Here is a 19,615-nt window from a genome sequence, read left to right as displayed (position 1 = left end):
GCTCACATTTTTATATTCTCATTTCATCATGGTCCTCATTGCTCGAGCGGAGATGAACACCCTGGAGATGGAAAAAATCGACAGCGCTACGATAAGGAAACGTAACAGATGAGAAACTATCGATACATTTATCAATTATAAAACCCCGTTTTAATGTTAACACTTTGTTTCTGTTTTTTTCGTTTCAGCAATCAAACAACCGAACCAACTCTACTATCTTTTCATTTCTTCTTCGTTATACTTATAGTCCCTCTGGCACTGAACCGAGTGGTGCGCCTTCCGCTTTTATTAGCGCTGTCTTTGCTGTACGTTGAGCATGGTGTCGGAGGTGGTGTGCTCTGTAGAACATCTGATGTGCTACACGGCACGCCACTTCCGGCATTTTGTTTGGCGTGCGGGATGGGCAGTGCTGGTGATGAGGTGGAGGGCGCTATTCGGTTTAGTGCCAGAGGGACTATATCTATTTAATGTATCTGAAACTCGTGGGACCGCTTTAATTCCGGCGCCTGCTTGTGGAAGAACCCGGTGTGCTAAACGGTATAGGACATGTTAACGGGGGAGGCTTGGTAGGTCCTCACCCAGCCCGTGTCTAGATTGGCGGACAATTGTCTGCCAGGGTGTGGATTGAGCAATTACAATTACAATTACAATTACAATAGTTACTTCTGATAATATGTTCAGAATTTTCGGTTCCGGGTCATTTGGCCGAATGCCATTTGACCGAATGCCGTTCGCCCGAAATTGAAAACAAAAGTGAACTGGCATGGATTTATAATGAATTTCAAAGAACTTATTCAGCTTATTCATGAATAAGGTTACACCATCATTGACATACACATAATTAGCTTTTTAGTAGTATTTCAAGAAACATTTCGTGCTGAAAGAAGAACATCCTAAATGTAAGCAGTTATTCGCTTCTCTGCTAGCGGTGATAGCCACCTGCAGATGTTTGTAGTTAGATTTTGACAGTAACCACAAAGGTTTAAGACTTATTCGCCCTTTTGCTGGATCTGGTTGTTTTGATCCCTCGGATCGTACTAAGTAATATATGTCATAGCTCTAGCAACCACAAGTCTTGGTTTCTTTGACTCAGGCTTCCGAATTATCACTCACTTCCACGATAATGGATTTATCCCTCACATCAATTTTCAGCGATTAGCTGCCTTGCGATTTTATCCGTCTACAAAACAAAGCGAAAATAGATAATTGCACATTTCCGCAGCTGTGAGAAGTTTGTTTTCTCTTTCTCCGATCCGTGGAGAACTTTTCCTGTATGCATCGCCACAAGCAGCAGTTGCTTTTATGCACCGAATTAACCACTCCTTTCGTCAAGTTGGTGTGGTAGCATGGTTAGCGTGCACGCATCGCGGTTGTTTTTAGCAATGAATCCCGTTGCCGGCACTAGTTTTTATTTATCCACATAGTGATAATTCTCGGGAATAGTTGGTGAGCGAAAATATGATGGAGTGAAAAATATATACTGCTTCGCGTTGAAAAATGGGTTAACCAACGTGCGAAGTTTGATTTTTAACAAACTTCGTAGCGTCGCAACTCGATTCTCAATAGTGCGCATAATGCACACGGTGAAGGGCATAGATGCGCACTATAGCGAAGCGACTCGCGAAGCGGCGAAGTTTGTCAAATATCGAACTTCGCACGTTGGTTAACCCATTTTTAGTCGCGAAGCAGTATATTATCCCTGGAGTGTGATATGTCCACTGAATTGATTATTATTAGAGTGCTTTTGCCATAAAGGCATATCGTGTTAATTGTATTACGAAAGGCGTAAACTTGATTCATAGTGTATTTGTCAAATGTTTATAGCAAATACCTTCTAATAAACGATCCGACGACTGTCGGTCTCTCTTGTTATCCTGACATCGAACGAACAACACGTATCTCTACGAAGCTCCGAAACCTACAAGTACCTTTTACTTAACACCTTCACCGTTACGATAAGTCTGCCCGCGAGTGTCCGCTTGCTGAATCTTAATCACTTTTTTTAACCAAGTTATTGGTACATAATATTTGGCGACGAGGTAAAGCAGGAAACCGTAGTGAAGTGATTTTTTTTTCCTTCGCTGCAAGAGGCGGCAGCAGAAAAGTGCACTACCACCTGAGCGGCGGCTGGAATTTAACCTTCAAGAGGTCGGATTCCCCATCATCACGGCGGCGGAGTTTTCACGTTCGTGGTGGCAGCAGTAACGAAGGGTATCGGAAGTCATCCGGAGACGTTCCGAAGGATTGGTAGAGGTAAGAAACAGGGTTTTTTTTTTTGCCTGAAGCGTGTTTTTGTGCTTTGAAAACGCCATTTTGTGGCATAAAACGACGCTAAGTGATATCTATTGTGTTGATAGACAAAGACTAGACAATACCAAGTGTGAATAATTAACGGAAGCCAATTATTAGATTTTATGAGAGTTTTTTTTTTCCTTTTATTTCTGTTAAGTGCAGGTTGTTTAGGAACGACAGTAAGCCGAGTGATTTTCCGACTGGAATCGCAGTTTTAGAAATTTGTGTTTCTGATAATTTTGTCGGCGTTTGTGGGACAAATTTACATTAGCATAATGGCGTACGTAGCCCCAAATATTGACCCATACCGCAAAGGGCAATCTTTTGCATCCTGGTTTAAGCGGCTTGGTTATCATTTTCGCATTAATAAGGTGGCGGATGAGAATAAGAAGGACCAAATGTTCCTCTTGGGGGGCGAATATCTTTTTGAAGTGGCACAGAATTTGTATCTCAGCGAGCAATTGCTTGACGCAGCTCCGCTTGATGAATTGGTGCAGAAACTTAAGCAAAAACTAGACAAGACGGATTCAGCTTTAATTCAACGTTTTAAATTCGGTTCTCGCATTCAGCAACCTGGTGAAACTGCCAGCGATTTTCTTTTTTCTCTAAAACTCCAAGCTGAGTATTGTAATTTTAAGGACGACAAAGACGGTCGCATCCTTGATCGTGTTCTCATTGGTTTGTCGGATGACGCTTTGAGACAGAAGTTATTGGGCGAAGATGGGGAAAAACTTAATCTAGCTCAAGCCGAGAAAATGATTACAACTTGGGAAATGGCGGCTTCTCATGCCAAAGCTTTAACAAAAGACGATATCTCCACGCAAATTGCTTCTGTCGGTAGCCTTACTGGAGGTCGAGGTGCTGTTTTACAGCGTATGGCGAATTTATCGCGCGGCCGAGGACCGGTAAAAAGCCGGCTAGGGTACAGGTCCCAGTTTCAGTCCCCGACAAGAAGTACCGAACGCAGCACTACATCATACAACAGGTACAACGATCGATCCTCTTCGCAGTCCCGACAATCGAAGCAGGTGCGGTTCCGTGAATATCAGCGCAGATTCCAAGATGCAGAGGTTTACCCAGCGGAAATGAAGCGTAGCCAGGAACCCATATACGATCAGAGATGGTGCAGCTATTGTGGTGTGCGAGGGCATGTGAGAAGGAAGTGTCTCAAACTGAAACAATTGAAGCAAGATCCAATTAACAACATTGATCTGGAGAAACCTGGCTCAAGTATGGAGAACAAATTGTCCAGCATGATGAATCGGATGGCGTGGGAGGATAAAACTGATGATTCAGATCAAGGTGAATTAGACTGTATGCAAATTTCAACAATTAACCAAATAAGTAGCCCTTGTTTACTAGAACTAACCATAGAGGGGAAGACATTGCAGATGGAAGTTGATAGCGGAGCTTCTGTTTCTGTTATTGGGAAAAAGTTATTTATGACTAATTTCAATGTTCCTCTTCAGATAAGTTCAAAGAAATTAATTGTGGTTAATGGTTCCAGTTTAAAAGTTGCTGGAGAAGCTGTGGTTTATGTTGAATTTCGAGATAAAAGGAAAATTTTAAAACTTTTAGTGTTGGATTGTGATCATGATTTTGTTCCTTTATTGGGAAGAACATGGTTGGACGTTTTCTTTCCCGATTGGCGTGATTTCTTTGACAATTTAGCACCTGTAAATAATGTGATTAGCAATAAAAACAATGAACTGACGAATGAAATCAAAAGCAAATTTTCTGATGTCTTCATTAAAGACTTTTCCTCTCCAATTAGAGGTTATGAAGCCGAGTTGGTTTTGAAAACAGACACACCTATTTTTAGAAAAGCTTATGACGTTCCCTTCAGGTTGAGGGATAAAGTTTCAAATTATTTAGATAGATTGCAAAGAGAGAATGTAATAACTCCGATACGAACAAGTGAATGGGCATCTCCTGTTATAGTGGTAGCAAAAAAGAATGGCGATATTCGTCTAGTAATTGACTGTAAAGTTTCGATAAACAAACTCATTATTCCTAATATTTATCCTTTACCTGTTGCACAAGATCTTTTTGCTGAATTGGCAGGGTGTAAAGTTTTCTGCGCACTTGATTTGGAAGGCGCTTACACCCAATTGTCATTGACTGAACGTTCAAGAAAATTCATGGTAATAAACACTATAAAAGGTCTTTTTACCTACAATAGATTGCCACAGGGAGCTTCCTCTAGTGCAGCTATTTTTCAGCAGATAATGGATCAGATTTTGCAGGATATTGAGAATGTGTATGTTTACTTGGATGATGTTCTCATAGCAGGAAAAGATTTGGAAGATTGCAGACGGAAACTTTTTATTGTTTTGGATAGATTGTCCAAAGCAAATATTAAAGTAAATTGGGAGAAATGTAAATTCTTTGTTACTAGTTTAGAATATCTAGGGCATAACATTAGCGAAAAAGGTTTGTCGCCGTGTGCAAGTAAAATTGCCACAATTCAAAATGCAAAAACACCAAAGAACGTAACTGAGCTCAAATCATTTTTGGGTTTACTCAATTACTACAACAAGTTCATTCCAGGGTTGTCTTCTAAGTTATTTTGCTTGTATAATTTATTGAAGAACGATGTTAAATTTAACTGGAATGATGATTGCAACAAGGCTTTTGAAAACGCGAAGAATTTACTTCTTGAAACAGATTTTCTTGAATTTTATGATCCAAGAAAACCGATTGTAATTGTCTCTGATGCTTCAGGCTATGGACTTGGCGGAGTTATTGCGCATTGCATTGATGGTGTGGAGAAACCCATTAGTTTCGCTTCATTTTCACTCAATTCAGCTCAAAAGAAATATCCAATTCTCCATTTGGAAGCGCTGGCACTTGTGTGCTCAATAAAAAAGTTTCATAAATATCTTTATGGACAGAAATTTACGGTATTTACCGACCATAAGCCATTGGTTGGAATTTTTGGTAAAGAAGGTAAAAATGTGATATTTGTGACAAGATTGCAGCGCTATATTCTGGAGTTGTCAATATACGATTTTGAAATTCAGTACAGGCCTTCTGCGAAAATGGGAAATGCCGATTTTTGTTCGCGATTTCCATTGGAGCAGTCGGTTCCTAAAGAGCTAGATGTAGAGTGCATCAAACACATAAATTTCAGTAATGATTTCCCAATTGATATTGAGGATATTGCCAAACAAACAAAAACTGACTCATTCTTGCAGCAAATCATAAGATTTATGCGCCATGGTTGGCCTCAAAGACTGGATAAACGGTTTGTGGATATTTTTGCAAATCAACACGATTTGGAAATAGTGGAAGGTTGTTTGCTTTACCAGGACAGAGTAATAATTCCGCAGCAATTGCAGGATGAAATTTTAAGACTGTTACATGCCAATCATGTCGGAATTGTGAGGATGAAGCAGCTTGCAAGACGCTCAGTGTACTGGTATGGAATAAATGCTGATGTTGAAAAGTTTGTTAGTGAATGTGATGCTTGTGCTAGTATGGCAGCGTACCCAAAGCAGAAAATTGAATCTAAATGGACACCTTCCACAAGACCATTTGGTAGAGTGCACATTGATTTTTTCTACTTCAAGCAACACGTTTTCTTATTGATAGTTGACAGCTTTTCAAAATGGGTGGAAGTAGAGTGGATGAGAGAAGGCACATCGTGTACAAAAGTGATGAAGAAGTTATTAGCATATTTTGCAAGGTTTGGTTTTCCAGACACTTTAGTATCTGACAATGGTCCTCCATTCAATGCATCTGATTTTAAGAAATTTCTTGAAAGGCAAGGAATAAGGGTCCTAAATAGTCCTCCATACAATCCTGCTAGTAATGGCCAGGCGGAGAGACTCGTTCGTACGGTTAAAACCGTTTTAAAAAAGTTGCTTCTTGACCCAGAATATATGAAATTGGAATTGGAGAACTTGATTAGCTTATTCTTAATAAATTTTAGGAACAACAGCTCGACGATGAAGGGTTTCCTACCTTCTGAGAAAGTTTTAGCATATACACCTAAATTACTAATCGATTTGATTAATCCAAAACGACATTCTAGCAAGCCAAACGTACATACTAATACCCATAACCGCAATGATGAGATGTCTTCTGGATCTAACGATAACTGTAGTATGGCGGTTCGTAAAGATCCTATGGACAGTCTGATGGCGGGAGACGTACTATGGTACAAAAACCATGATCCCCGACACCAGGCTAAATGGCTTAAAGCGCATTTTCTAAAACGTGTTTGTAAAAATATATTACAGATTACAATTGGAAACGGAATAACTACAACCGCGCACAGAAGCCAAATCAAGATCGCCAATGACTCGAGCAGAGAGGTGCGTCGGAGGATGGTGGTACATGTCGATCCCAATGTCGATGAGCCTGATCCATTACCACTACCAAGAGTCGACGCCGAGGAACCTTTCCAGAGTAGTAGTCCTGATGCATCACCACCACAAGAAACGAGCGATGAAGAAGAACCATTTCGGGGTTTCCCGGAGTTCGAGTTGGAAGAAGCTCCATCATCAACGGTCAAACCGAATCGGAAACGAAAGATTGAGACAAGTGTGGCGCTCGATGGCCAGCCACGACGTTCAAAACGAATGAGAAGAAATCATTTCAGAAATGAATTCGAGTATTATTGATAATCAAGTTTTTTACATTGTTTGTAAATTTCAATGATAATATTAGTTTTTTTTTATAACTCCAGTAGTTTATCGAATAACTCTAAAAGAGGAAGGACTGATATGTCCACTGAATTGATTATTATTAGAGTGCTTTTGCCATAAAGGCATATCGTGTTAATTGTATTACGAAAGGCGTAAACTTGATTCATAGTGTATTTGTCAAATGTTTATAGCAAATACCTTCTAATAAACGATCCGACGACTGTCGGTCTCTCTTGTTATCCTGACATCGAACGAACAACACGTATCTCTACGAAGCTCCGAAACCTACAAGTACCTTTTACTTAACACCTTCACCGTTACGATAAGTCTGCCCGCGAGTGTCCGCTTGCTGAATCTTAATCACTTTTTTTAACCAAGTTATTGGTACATAATAGAGTGGAGTGATTTTCGGTTATCCACCATCGTAGCTCCAGGGAAAATTAATGTGAGCGATAAAAGATGTTCACGTGAGGAAGCGAAAAATGCATTCTCCTTACGTGCGAAAAATCGTACACGCAAACAAATTTTGTTGTATAATCTACCGAATCCATGGTAAAATTAAGAACTGCAGCAACGATTTTCAACCGACTACAAAAATCTGTTAAGTTTACTATAATCTGGTGAAAATCACTGAGCAGTGCAGTAAATTTGACTATGTCCATAGTAGCATCCTCTACAAAGCATTGTATTTCAATCCGTGACACCCACCGTACAACACAGTGTGGTCAAAAGTATGATGCTAAACTTCTCAGATCAAGAATGTTTCTTGTCAAAAATACTACAACTCTGGTTAAATCAACAGAAGAAATTTTCTTGTGCAGTGATGTTGACTATGTTATGGTAGAATTAACAGATTAATGTAGTCGGTTGAAAATCGTTGGTGCAGTTCTTAATTTTACCATGGATTCAGTAGTTTCTACAATAAACTTCATTTCAGTGTAGATTTCGCATCATTGATACGAAAATTCAGAACCCTGCTTTGACTTAAATATTCCCCGAGTCGTTTATTGCTATACGCAAGCAGGAGGAGAATGACACTCACCCAAGTTGAGGTAAAAAATGTGTTTTGAATAAGACGTAAGGGAATCTGGGGTAATATGCACCCTTGAGGCAAAACCTGCCTGCCTTTTATGAGTATTTGTAAAAAAATTGGAAAAAATTCGGAAACCCACAACATGCAATTTTACAAATACAACTTCCAGAAAAATGTCTATTTTTTTTTTCTAAAATATTTGTAGAATCCCCGAAAACTCGTTTTATTCCTGGGATGCATATTACCCCTGATACACTTATTATAAGCTTTAACATGAATAACTATGAGAAATACTTCACTCTTGAAAGAACAGCCTATGATCAAAAGAAGAAGAAATCTCTTATGAAAATTTAGGCAAGTGTAATGCATATAATAGTTTTATCAGTACAACTACAAAGAACTTCCGATGATTTAAAGAAGGTAAAATTCCCAATTAAAATATAAGCTGAACTATTTTCAATAATATAACTCGAATGAATAGCCTATGTGCAAAAGAAGGAAAAAAATCTGATGTAATCAATTAAAAACTTGAAACCTTATTACACCTTTGATAGTCCAGAGGCGAATTAACCGTCACCTCAGAGTCTTGACGCAATGTGAGGAGTTCACAACTTCGTCCTGAATTAACGGGTCGATTTTATCATTCTCTTAGAGCTCTTATAGAGTGACAAAAAATTACGTCCCGTCACATTATAGAAAACAGCAAATTAATTAGCTTATCAGTTATTGGGTCACACTTATGAAACCTACATATCAGAGGTGGTGTTATTTGATTTTTATTTTCATGATTCAGCCAAATGGCATTCGGCCAAATGACCCGTTCGGCCAAACGGCATTCGGCCAAGTGGCCGGACACCGAATTTTCAGTACTACAAAGTGTACGCATCAAAAAAAATTTACGATGATTACAAGATTGAAGTAGGTATAGGCCAACTTCTTTATTTTAAGGTGATTATAGAACGAAGCCACACCTCAAATTTTCAAGAGCACAAGACTTGAAAACCAAACAGCGCTCCACGTTAAAAATCGATCCCACTGATCACCACCAGCAAGCAAGCAAGTTGATTGGTTTTCAACGCGAACTGTTGTCAGATACTCTCGTCTTGTGCAGTTGAAAATTCAAAGTTTGGCTTCGTTTTATAATCACCTTAACGAATCGTGAGTTGGTATGTTCAGCAAAGTTATAGAAAATGATCAGAGTTGCTCAATATCAGTCATAACAGCGTATGGCTGATTTACATAAACTATTAATATCAGTTGCGAGCTATCAATATCGCTTTGATTTGACAACCAAAAGCAGTGATGCGACATCGCACTCTAGATTATAATCAATTCAGAATGAGTGATCACGTGACAATTCTCTTTCTCACTGGGGCCTTTCTTAGCCTTAGAGAAACAGGTTCTGTCCCAGTGAGGACGTAATGCCAAGAAGGAGAAGTGACAATTCTCCAAGCTGTTATTGTTCTTCTGTGACCAACACATAGTTTTAATTCATCTGCAGCTTTATCAAAAATATCGTATTGATAAGTTGCCATTTTATTTGCCTAATTTAAAATTGAACTTAACCCATCATTGATATCCATAGTCTATCGCTATCAATCATCAATGCATTGGCGATGGAGTAGACAGCATGATGTTGATGTGATATAGAATGATCCGTATTGTATCGCAGTCTGCCTGTACAAATCAGCAAGTTTTAGGCGTGGATAGTGACAGCGAGAAACTCTGCAAACGATTAGCTTAAGGTGAAGATGAATCGAAGCCAAAGTTCCAATTTTCAAGAGCACGGATCTGGAGAACCAAACTTCCGTTTAAGCTGAAAACTTAATCGATTGGTCACTAGCTTGTGGTGACCAATCGATTAGATTTTCAGCTCAATAGGATGTTTGATTCTCCAGATCCGTGCTCTTGAAAATTTGAACTTTGGCTTCGATTTATCTTCACCTTAAGGTGATTATAGAACGAAGACACACGTCAAATTTTCAAGAGCACAAGACTTGAGAACCAAACAGTGCTCCGCGTTGAAAATCTATCCCATTGGTCACCACCAGCAAGCAAGCAATTTGATTGGTTTTGAACGTGAACTGCTGTCAGATACTCTCGTCTTGTGCACTTGAAAATCCGAAGTTTGGCTTCGTTTTATAATCACCTTAAGAGCCGCGATAATTGAGTATTTTTAATTAAAAAAATCGTCGCTCTCAAGTGTTTTATTTTTTCGATTTATTGGCCTACTAAGTTTTACAAAGTTTTAATACTTATCATTTGCTACAACTTTACCATAGTTGTATTTCTTATGGTTTTCATGTTATTTGAGTTTTTCATCTTAAAATTTGATATTTTGTGTGCCTTGTATCTCAACTATGAGCACCTGAAGAAAATGATTCTTCACACCTAATGATTTTGCAGTCTTTCGAGTATCTCTGAGCAAAATTAAGAGAAGATGATATTGCTGTTTGCATTTGACGTGCAAATCCAGTATAACTGAGCTGCAATGCGGTTCGACTTACCGCGTTTGGTGTTCCCGCATTTGATATTTGCATTTCAAACGCACACAGCAATATTTTCCATCTCGTTCAAAATCGATTTTACTAATAGACGAAATGAGATAAATCCATATTTATTGAATATTCACACATGCTCAATTCACAAAAGTCATCACCTGAGCATATAAAATCTGAAAGAAATTCACCATTTTTCCTTTATCGGTATTTCGTCTATTAGTAAGCGAGATCATTGGAAGTCAATCCGATTGAATTCGATGGTATGATTTAACCGGAATCTGATGGATTCATACCGCACTTGTTGTGCTTCTTCGGCGGCTTGCCAGAGAAGAGAATAAATAAATTATTATAGAACAGATTCAGCTGTTACTAAAATGAAACAGTAATAAAATGCTAAAATCTTCAATTTAAGTATGTAAAGAAAATATATTGAAATTATGCCAAATGTCCGTTATGCCAAGTGACCCTCATCTTTCACTTAGTTAAAAATTATGCCAAATGTCCGTTATGCCAAATGACCGTTATGCCAAATGACCGTTATGCCAAATGTCCTTTATGCCAAATGGCGTTATGCCAAATGGCTTTATGCCAAATGGCCCGCTCCCCGTTTAATCATGTCCCAAATATACATTATCTTTATCCGATTAATTCGTCATATTTATCTATAAAAATGTGAAATTTCACTTCAGGTTGTATGATCATTTTGAAATTATATTAGTAACCTCCTATGAAATATAAGGTAGCATTGGAAAGAACAGTAGTGATTGAGGCTTGTTCAGCATGCTGAAGCAAAATCGAAGTAATTCTAATTAAAGAATATTTAACAGCAATGTGTCTATAGGAAGTTATTCGAGGATTATAATGAAAGCTTCAGTCGCATCGCTTTGTTGATCCTTTGGTTTGAGAGAAATATTATTCATTGCTTGGCAATGTGATAAATAAAGTCGGAAATATTACTCTGTTATCTCTCTTACACACATTTGGTGGCCCTGAAAAGAGCCAAAGGCTTTGTTAGCTCGGATGCTGTCATAGATGAATCGCACTACAGGATGTTATCAGTTGATTGCCATGGTTAAACGAAGAATCCCCAACGCAAGTGTAGAAATTTGTATAAGCTCTCTGCTTATAAGATGAACCAGTTGAATGTTTCGTGGTGTGGATGGCACATATCAGCAACAGGTATTAGATCACACGGCTGAAGTCGAAATCTGAAAACGTAGCTTAAGTTTGAAATCTTGAGCGATACCACAAGCCGAAAGCTCGATTTGTCTAATAATAGTAGTAATGATGCTTAACTTGCTTGATTCTTGACTGCACCACAGATGAGTTTATCACGAGCCGAAATCTCATAAACCAGATGCTGATCAACAGCTCAGCAGGCTTCTGGCTACGAGGTGCTCCTCGCTAAGCAGGTTCGGAGAAGCTCTTACCAGCTCGAAAGCGAAAATGGAATGAAACCGAATCCGGCGAAGGAAGCATGCTTTAATCCCTTAGATTAGCAGATGATGCTCCTCCCATTCGTGCTCTTCTCTTCTAGTCGACCAATCTGTAAAATGGGTTATGTGCCAATAATGTGTTGGGCTTAGAATTACTTGAAAATTGCGAAAAATGATAATGCGTGAGAAATTGATCAAACATGAATAGTTGGAATGCTTGACATTTACTAAATATTCTCTAGTTAGCTATTGATAATCAATAGTTTTCTTTAGTATGAAAGTGAATTTCTGATTAATGGGTGCCAAAATGATGAAAATTGTTCAATCAGAATTTCTCTTGAAAACCACTAAATATGTCGCAATTTTGTTACATGTGATCATTTTCATAATCGAAATGCTCGGCAAATCAAAGACACTGTTGGAAATGCGACTGTAGTTTACAATCGTTGTGAAATGTTGAGCACTCACCCCGACGGCACAGCAGCAGCGTCCAAGAATAGTCTCAAATTGTCGTGCCATCAATTATTCATGACAAATTAAATTTTGTACGAAACTGTGAGATTGATTGAGGAATATAAGATGTAATAAGGTCGGAAATATTATTCTTTCAACTCTTTTCCACAAATTTGATGGCCCTGACAAGGGCCGATGGCTTACTTAGCCTCGATGCGGTTACAGATAAATAGCACTGTGGGATTGATCAGTTGATTGCCATGGTCCGTGGATGGCGCACAACAGCAACGGGTAGTGGATCACTAGAGATGGTCGGGTTTCTAATTTTTCAAACCCGAACCCGACCCGTACCCGACTTATTTTATTTCTTCAAACCCGGACCCGACCCGAACCCGAGACAATAATCGAAAGGCAAACCCGGACCCGACCCGAACCCGAAAATATTTCGTTGTTCAAACCCGAACCCGACCCGAAACCCGAAATTTTTTTGTTAGAAAAACCCGAATAAAACCCGAGCTTGGAAAGATGATAAATTCAACGTTTCTGATGCATAGGGAAGCTTTCAGGATGCTACTCTGTTTGTAATTCTCACCAAACCCGACCCAAACCCGATTCAACCCGATTGTTTTCAAGCCCGAACCCGACCCGTACCCGATAATTTTGTAGCCTTCGAACCCGACCCGAACCCGAACCCGAAAAATTTTAAATTTTCGAACCCGAACCCGACCCGAACCCGTCGGGTTCGGGTTCGGGTCGGGTTTCGGGTTTGAAAACCCGAGACCCGACCATCTCTATGGATCACCGGCACAAGGCGAAATCTGGAAACGATGCTCACTCTTGAAATCTTGAGTGATTTCATAAGTCCGACGCTTGATTCGCTGCTCTTTTCTCTTCGGATCAGCTTCTGGAATTTAGCTCCTAACGGGCTTGCTTCTTGACCACCGACCACCAGACGCTGGATCGCTAGCTTGGAGGTCAGCAGGTGCGGACGTCGCTGCACAGGATCGGAGGAGCTCTTGCCAGCTCGGAAGTCGAAACGGAATGAAACCGAATCCAACGAAGGAAGCATGCTATTCACCCTTAGATTAGCAGATTATGCTCCTCCCCTTCGTGTTCTTCTCTTTCTAATCGACCAATCTGGGAAATGCATATGTGCCAATAGAGCGCTGCATATGACGAGCCTAACCTCACTTATTTGACAGCTGCTGGTCCTGTTGTTTACGTTTCGGACTTAGTCGTTTTTTCCATCATTTTTTCATCTTCGCATTTCTATCACCAGCATGCTGATGGTGACGATTTTCCACGGTAGGAAGATAGAATAATACGATCCGTGGGTATCTGCAGTGGATTTGACCTCTCCTCGTAGCAAACTTTCACGAAATTAAGAATGATTCGAAAAAAGTACTAAGTCCAAACTGTAAACAACAGGACCAGTACCTGTCAAAATTGATGCGTGACGTCACAGTGCAGTGGAGTATAATGAGTTGGACTTAGAATTACTTGATAATTGCGAAAAATGATAATGCGTGAGAAATTGGTCGAACATGAATAAAAGGGTTGACAATTACTAAATATTCAATAGTTCGCTATTGATAATCAATTGTTTTCTTTTATATGAAGGTAAATTTCTGATCCATGGTACCAAAATTATGAAAATTGTTCAATGGGAATTTCTTTTCAAAAGCATTCTAAACATGTCGCAATTTTGTTACATGTGATCATTTTCGTAATCGAAGTGTTCTCATAAAATAGGGCAAATCAAAGACACTGTCGGAAATTCCACTCTAGTTTACAATCGTTGTGAAATGTTGAGCACTCACCCCGACGGCACTGCAGCAGCGTCCACGAATAGTCAATTATTCATGACAAATTAAATTTTGTACGAAGCTGCGAGATTGATTGAGGAATATAAGATGTAATAAGGTTGGAAATATTATTCCTTCAACTCTTTTCCACAAATTTTATGGCCCTGACAAGGGCCGATGGCTTTCTTAGCCTCGATACGGTTACAGATAAATAGCACTACGGGATGTTATCAGTTGATTGCCATGGTCAAATGGGGAATTTGCTTATACGACGAACCAGCTGAATGGTTCGTGACGTGGCTGGCGCACAACAGCAACGGGTATTGGATCCCCGGGCACAAGTCGAAATCTGGAAATGATGCTCACTCTTGAAAGCTTGAGCGATTTCACCAGTCCGACGCTCGATTAGCAGCATCTCCTCGGAGCAGCAACTCTGGGGGCTTCTGGTTTCTGGTTCCTAACGGGCTTGCTTCTGGACCACCGATCACGAGTCGAAATCTGGGAGCGCGGATAAATTTGCGAAGGCGATGACGATGGCTTGGACGCTTCTTCGAGCGGCAGTAGTTCGCCGCTCGGAGAAGCGCCCAAGCCATCGTCATCGCCACCGCAAGTCAATCTTGCGTCTTCCTCTTCCGACGACACAAATTGGACGACGCGGGTGCAAACGCAAAGCGAGAATGACTCGCCCGATCGTGTTCACAGTCCGACCGCAAAAAGAAGACTGAGGGAAGAAGCAGGGACCCGTTTGCTTTTATAGTGGGAAGCGATACTGTCGAAAAATGCTCGAACGTGATTGGTTGGATAAGAAAAAGGCCAACATTTATTAAATTTTCAATAGTTAAACAAAAAAATTCACTTATCGGATATATTACTTACGATGCGTACATTTCTGATCGAATGATACTAAAATCGTAATAATTGGTTCATAAACAACTGAGTTATTAACGTTCAAAATCTCCCCTAATTTCGTTACATGTCTCATTTTCCGTACTTTTAAAGTGCACCCCAATATAGAAAACAAAGACGTAGTCCTACGTCAAAAAATCCCTCAATAAAATTCTTATCGAATTATCTGATAAACCCTTACAAAAACACTATCTCCTAGTTAAGCTTCGTTTCCTTTTGTTTTCTCAGATCCTGTTTGGTCTCTTTTTGGTCCCTATCTCCCCATTCAACCCTGAGCTAACATTCTAACTTTTCTCTACAGGACAAGCAACACCTCTTGCCAAATGCGGTTTGTCAGCCATGCTTGGAGCTGTTGAAGTTCTTTGCCAAGTTTCGCTCGAAGCTTGCAATGCACAGTGGTCCAGGAATCAGTTTTACGCGGAAAGATGCATTTTGAGCTTTAAAATGAAACATTAGACAAAAACGGTCTTCTACAAAGTTGTTTGTATTAGTTAAGCCCTTTGTTTGGTGTTATTGAAAATTAGGGTGGACCACATTTTCATAGAAATTGTGTAACTAACTTTCTTATTTGTAGAAATTATATTATACATGCTTCAGCAAAGTTGTAGACCATACAATTTCAAGCAACTTTGCCAAAAAAAGTTTTTTTGTATCTCTTAAATTGACCGATTTAGAGCTTTTTTCCTACGGTGACATAGGGTGGTCCGAACAAAACTGGTTTTCTGGCTCTAGAGTTTTCAATTCAAATTTCTCATCAAAGTAGTCTAAGAAACACTTTTAGAGCTTTGAAAAATGCGTAATTTGGTGAGTGAATAAACTCGCTATCTCCTTCCGTTTAGGAGTTATTGTTGTTTTTCTCTCAAAAACATGCCTACTTTGATTGTGAATATCTCTGATTGGGGCAAACATAAAAAAAATCTTTTGACGGCATTCAAAAGACAAAATAAAATTGTATATTATATCAAAAAATTACAGATGTGTTATTTTTGTAACTCTAATAAAATGCCTTGAAAAACAAAGGAATTTAAGCAGAAAATCTTTAATAACTTTTGAACTAAAATAGATATCATCAATATTTTTGCATGAAAATTTGCGTTTTGTTCAGTTCTTGAAGTCGTTCATAGACCGCTTTGACGAGAAATCCGAAATAAGAAAGATAGGCCTCTAAAACTATTTTGAAGATTTTCATAGTATGTATTTCTTTATTATTTTGCATTTTGAGCATGAAAATGAAATTTTAGACAAAAATGATCTTCTACAGAATTGTTTCTAAAAATGTAAGCTAACATACTGTGTCATTTAAACTAGGGTGGTCCACAATATCACACATATCATATAATCAACTTTTTCATTTGCAATAATACTGGTATATGCTCTTAGGCAAAGTGGTAGAACTTGAAATTTTGATCAACTTTGCCAAAAAAAGTTTTTCTGTAGCTCAAAATTTCACCAATCTAGAGCATTTTTTCCTAATCATAGCAGGGTGGTCCAACAAAAATAAGTTTTTCAACTCTAGTTTTTTTAATATTATTTTCTCATCAAAGTCGTCTATGAACGACTTTTAGAACTTAACAAAACGCAAATTTTCATGCAAAAAGATTGTTGATATCTATTTTAGTTCAAAAGTTATTAAAGTTTTTGTGATAAAAAATATTTGACTTTCAAGACGTTTTATTAGAGTTACAAAAATAACACATCTGTGATTTTTTGATATAATATACAATTTTATTTTGTCTTTTGAATGCTGTCAAAAGATATTTTTTATATTTGCCCCAATCAGAGATATTCACAATCAAAGTAGGCAAGTTTTTGAGAGAAAAACAACAATAACTCCTAAACGGAAGGAGATAGCGAGTTTCTTCACTCACCAAATTACGCATTTTTCAAAGCTCTAAAAGTGTTTCTTAGACTACTTTGATGAGAAATTTGAATTGAAAACTCTAGAGCCAGAAAACCAGTTTTGTTCGGACCACCCTATGTCACCGTAGGACAAAAGCTCTAAATCGGTCAATTTAAGAGATACAAAAAAACTTTTTTTGGCAAAGTTGCTTGAAATTGAATGGTCTACAACTTTGCTGAAGCATGTATAATATAATTTCTACAAATAAGAAAGTTAGTTACACAATTTCTATGAAAATGTGGTCCACCCTAATTTTCAATAAAACCAAACAAAGGGCTCAACTAATACAAACAACTTTGTAGAAGACCGTTTTTGTCTAATGTTTCATTCTAAAGCTCAAAATGCATCTTTCCGCGTAAAACTGATTCCTGGACCATAGTGCAATGGTCCACCTGCTCATGAACTCGCTGGTCGAACTGAAGCATTTCAATTCCCGTCCGATTGTGGATCTCTTCAGCAATAAGGCCGACTCGGTACGAACGGTGATTAAGGATCTAGGGTTGTGTAGGTTGAAATGCTATTCCGTGGACGATTTGATAGATGAGTTCCCGATGTATGATCTGGCAAGTTTTGAGGGGTTTGTGATCAAAGATGAGGAGGAGGAAGAAGAGGCCCTGGATCAGACGCGGAAAGGGGAACCCGAAGTGGAGTTAAAGGAATTACCGACGGAGGTGGGTGAAATCTATGCCGAGGAATGCTCTCCCGAAGAGATTATCGAGTTGACCAAGGATCATTCGGAGATGATGGTGCAGGAAGTGGAAGATGGTACATCAGCTGTGAAGAAGAAAAGTCACGTCAACAGAAACGCAGACGAATACCGACGGAAAAGGCTAATGAGAAGTAAGGGAGATAGAACGAAAGGCGAGCTTCTGCAGTGCCATAAGTGCAGCTATTCAACGCATATCCTCTATAGCTATCGATCGCATCAATTAACGCACGAGATGAGGGAAAACCGAAGGTATCACTGCAAACATCCAGACTGTTCGGCGGTGTTCAAAACATCGGCGGAATCCTATCGGCACAGCTCGACAGTGCACAAATCGTTTGTCTGCGAAACCTGCGGCCAGAAATGTTCTACGAGGTATGCCTTGGCTACTCACATGGAAAGGCATTCGAAGACATACGAACACGCTTGCCCGTATTGCGAGCAGAGACGATCCACCAAGAGTGACCTGAGGCAACACGTGCGGAAGGTACATTTCAATCTGAAGAACTATTCATGTGAAGCTTGCGGAATGGTTTTCCATACCAAAAAAACCAGGGATGAGCATGAGCGGACTCACAGCGATACCTATGGCTTCCCGTGTGCCCAGTGTGACAAAAAGTTCAAACGGGAGCTCGCTCTCAAGAACCACGTCAAGATCATACACGAAAACTATCGCGTTTCGTGCAGTCACTGCAATGGGGAGTTTTCGTCCACGTACAAGCTGAACAATCACATCGAGTGCGTCCACGGGATCCAAACGCGGTTCGTGTGCGACATTTGCGTCTTCACGCTGCTCAGTCAGGAGAAACTGGACCTTCACCGGGCCCAGCACGACAATCCGCACGAGCTGCAGTGCGGCACGTGTCTGGTGGTGTTCCCAACTCTGGAGGAGTTTGCCGGACATCTGTGCATTACTTACAGGTGAGTTGTTGGTTATGGGAGGTCTATTATTATATGGAAAAAGCAAACTGTAAAAATCTCAAGTTATACCCCGCTATAGCGGGGTTTGTTCATTGCAACCCCTTCAGTAGATATTTGCTGTGAAAGTTGAGCGGATTCCAACAACTCTAAGGGTTAAACGAGCTCAAAGTTTGTATTAAGAAAACCCATCAAATATATAAGAAAAAGTAGCGATCCTCTATATAATATATGATATCCTTCATATAAAGAATCGCTATGAGAAACAGGTCTACCCTGTTTGGCATATACTCATTTTGTATAAAGTCGTTTGACATAGTCGTTTGGCATAATGTTCGTTTGGTATAATTTGCAGTGGTGCAGCAGTATTCGGGACCATAAAATGCGTCCAAAAAAATTAGAGCCTATTGGTAAAGTCCGTAGCTACAAAGCAAAGCCATGCTGAAAGTGTCTGTGTTGGATTCCTGGTCGGTCCAGGATCTTATCATAATGAAAATTTCCTTGACTTACCTGGGAATCGAGTAAAAGCTCTCAGTTTACACTGGGGAAGTGCTCTCAGAACAGTAAGCTGAGTACCAGGCTTTGTCCTAGTGGAGATGTAATCCTAAGAAATAAGAAGGTGTTTTGGTGATATTCTCGGTATTCCGGCACGTACTCTGAATTCCATAGAACTCAAGTGTTTTATAATTAGAGTGAAGAACTAGTATAATAAACTCACATTACTCACGAAACTAAAGTTGAAATACAAGTTTTATAATTATGGTATATTATGGTATCCAACGATTCCGATCGCAATTTTTAGTAATTCAGTGAAAATTTTTGAGATTATGGTAGAAAATCTTAGAATTACAATAAGATCACTTTTTTGAGAATGTTTTGTAACTCCTATAAGGCTGGTAGCGAGTCACTTTTAAGTGTCTTGGTCACGTTTTTTAAGCCAGTCACTCAAAAGTCTCTTTTTTGAAGCCATTTCAACTAAAGTCTTTTTAGTCAAAAAGTCATTTATTTCACCT

The 19,615-nt window shown here is 39.3% G+C and overlaps 1 protein-coding gene across 3 annotated transcripts in view; it reads left to right on the top strand.

The window, feature by feature from the left end:
- LOC5578260 (zinc finger protein 26) overlaps positions 1 to 19,615 on the top strand; it is a 30,601-nt gene that overhangs the window by 3,849 nt on the left and 7,137 nt on the right. For 2 of the 3 annotated variants that reach the window (XM_021841797.1, XM_021841799.1), the window contains exons 3-4: positions 15,380 to 15,462; positions 17,358 to 18,605. In XM_021841797.1, the coding sequence (XP_021697489.1) occupies positions 15,380 to 15,462; positions 17,358 to 18,605 (1,331 nt within the window). Of the gene's footprint in view, positions 1 to 15,379; positions 15,470 to 17,357; positions 18,606 to 19,615 lie in introns of all 3 variants that reach the window. The other variant, XM_021841798.1, reaches the window with a different exon arrangement.

The sequence above is a fragment of the Aedes aegypti genome, chromosome 2 (genome assembly GCF_002204515.2).
Source record: "Aedes aegypti strain LVP_AGWG chromosome 2, AaegL5.0 Primary Assembly, whole genome shotgun sequence".
Classification (NCBI taxonomy): domain Eukaryota; kingdom Metazoa; phylum Arthropoda; class Insecta; order Diptera; family Culicidae; genus Aedes; species Aedes aegypti.
Note: the sequence above shows the minus strand (reverse complement) of the source record. Positions and strands in the feature narration are given on the sequence as shown.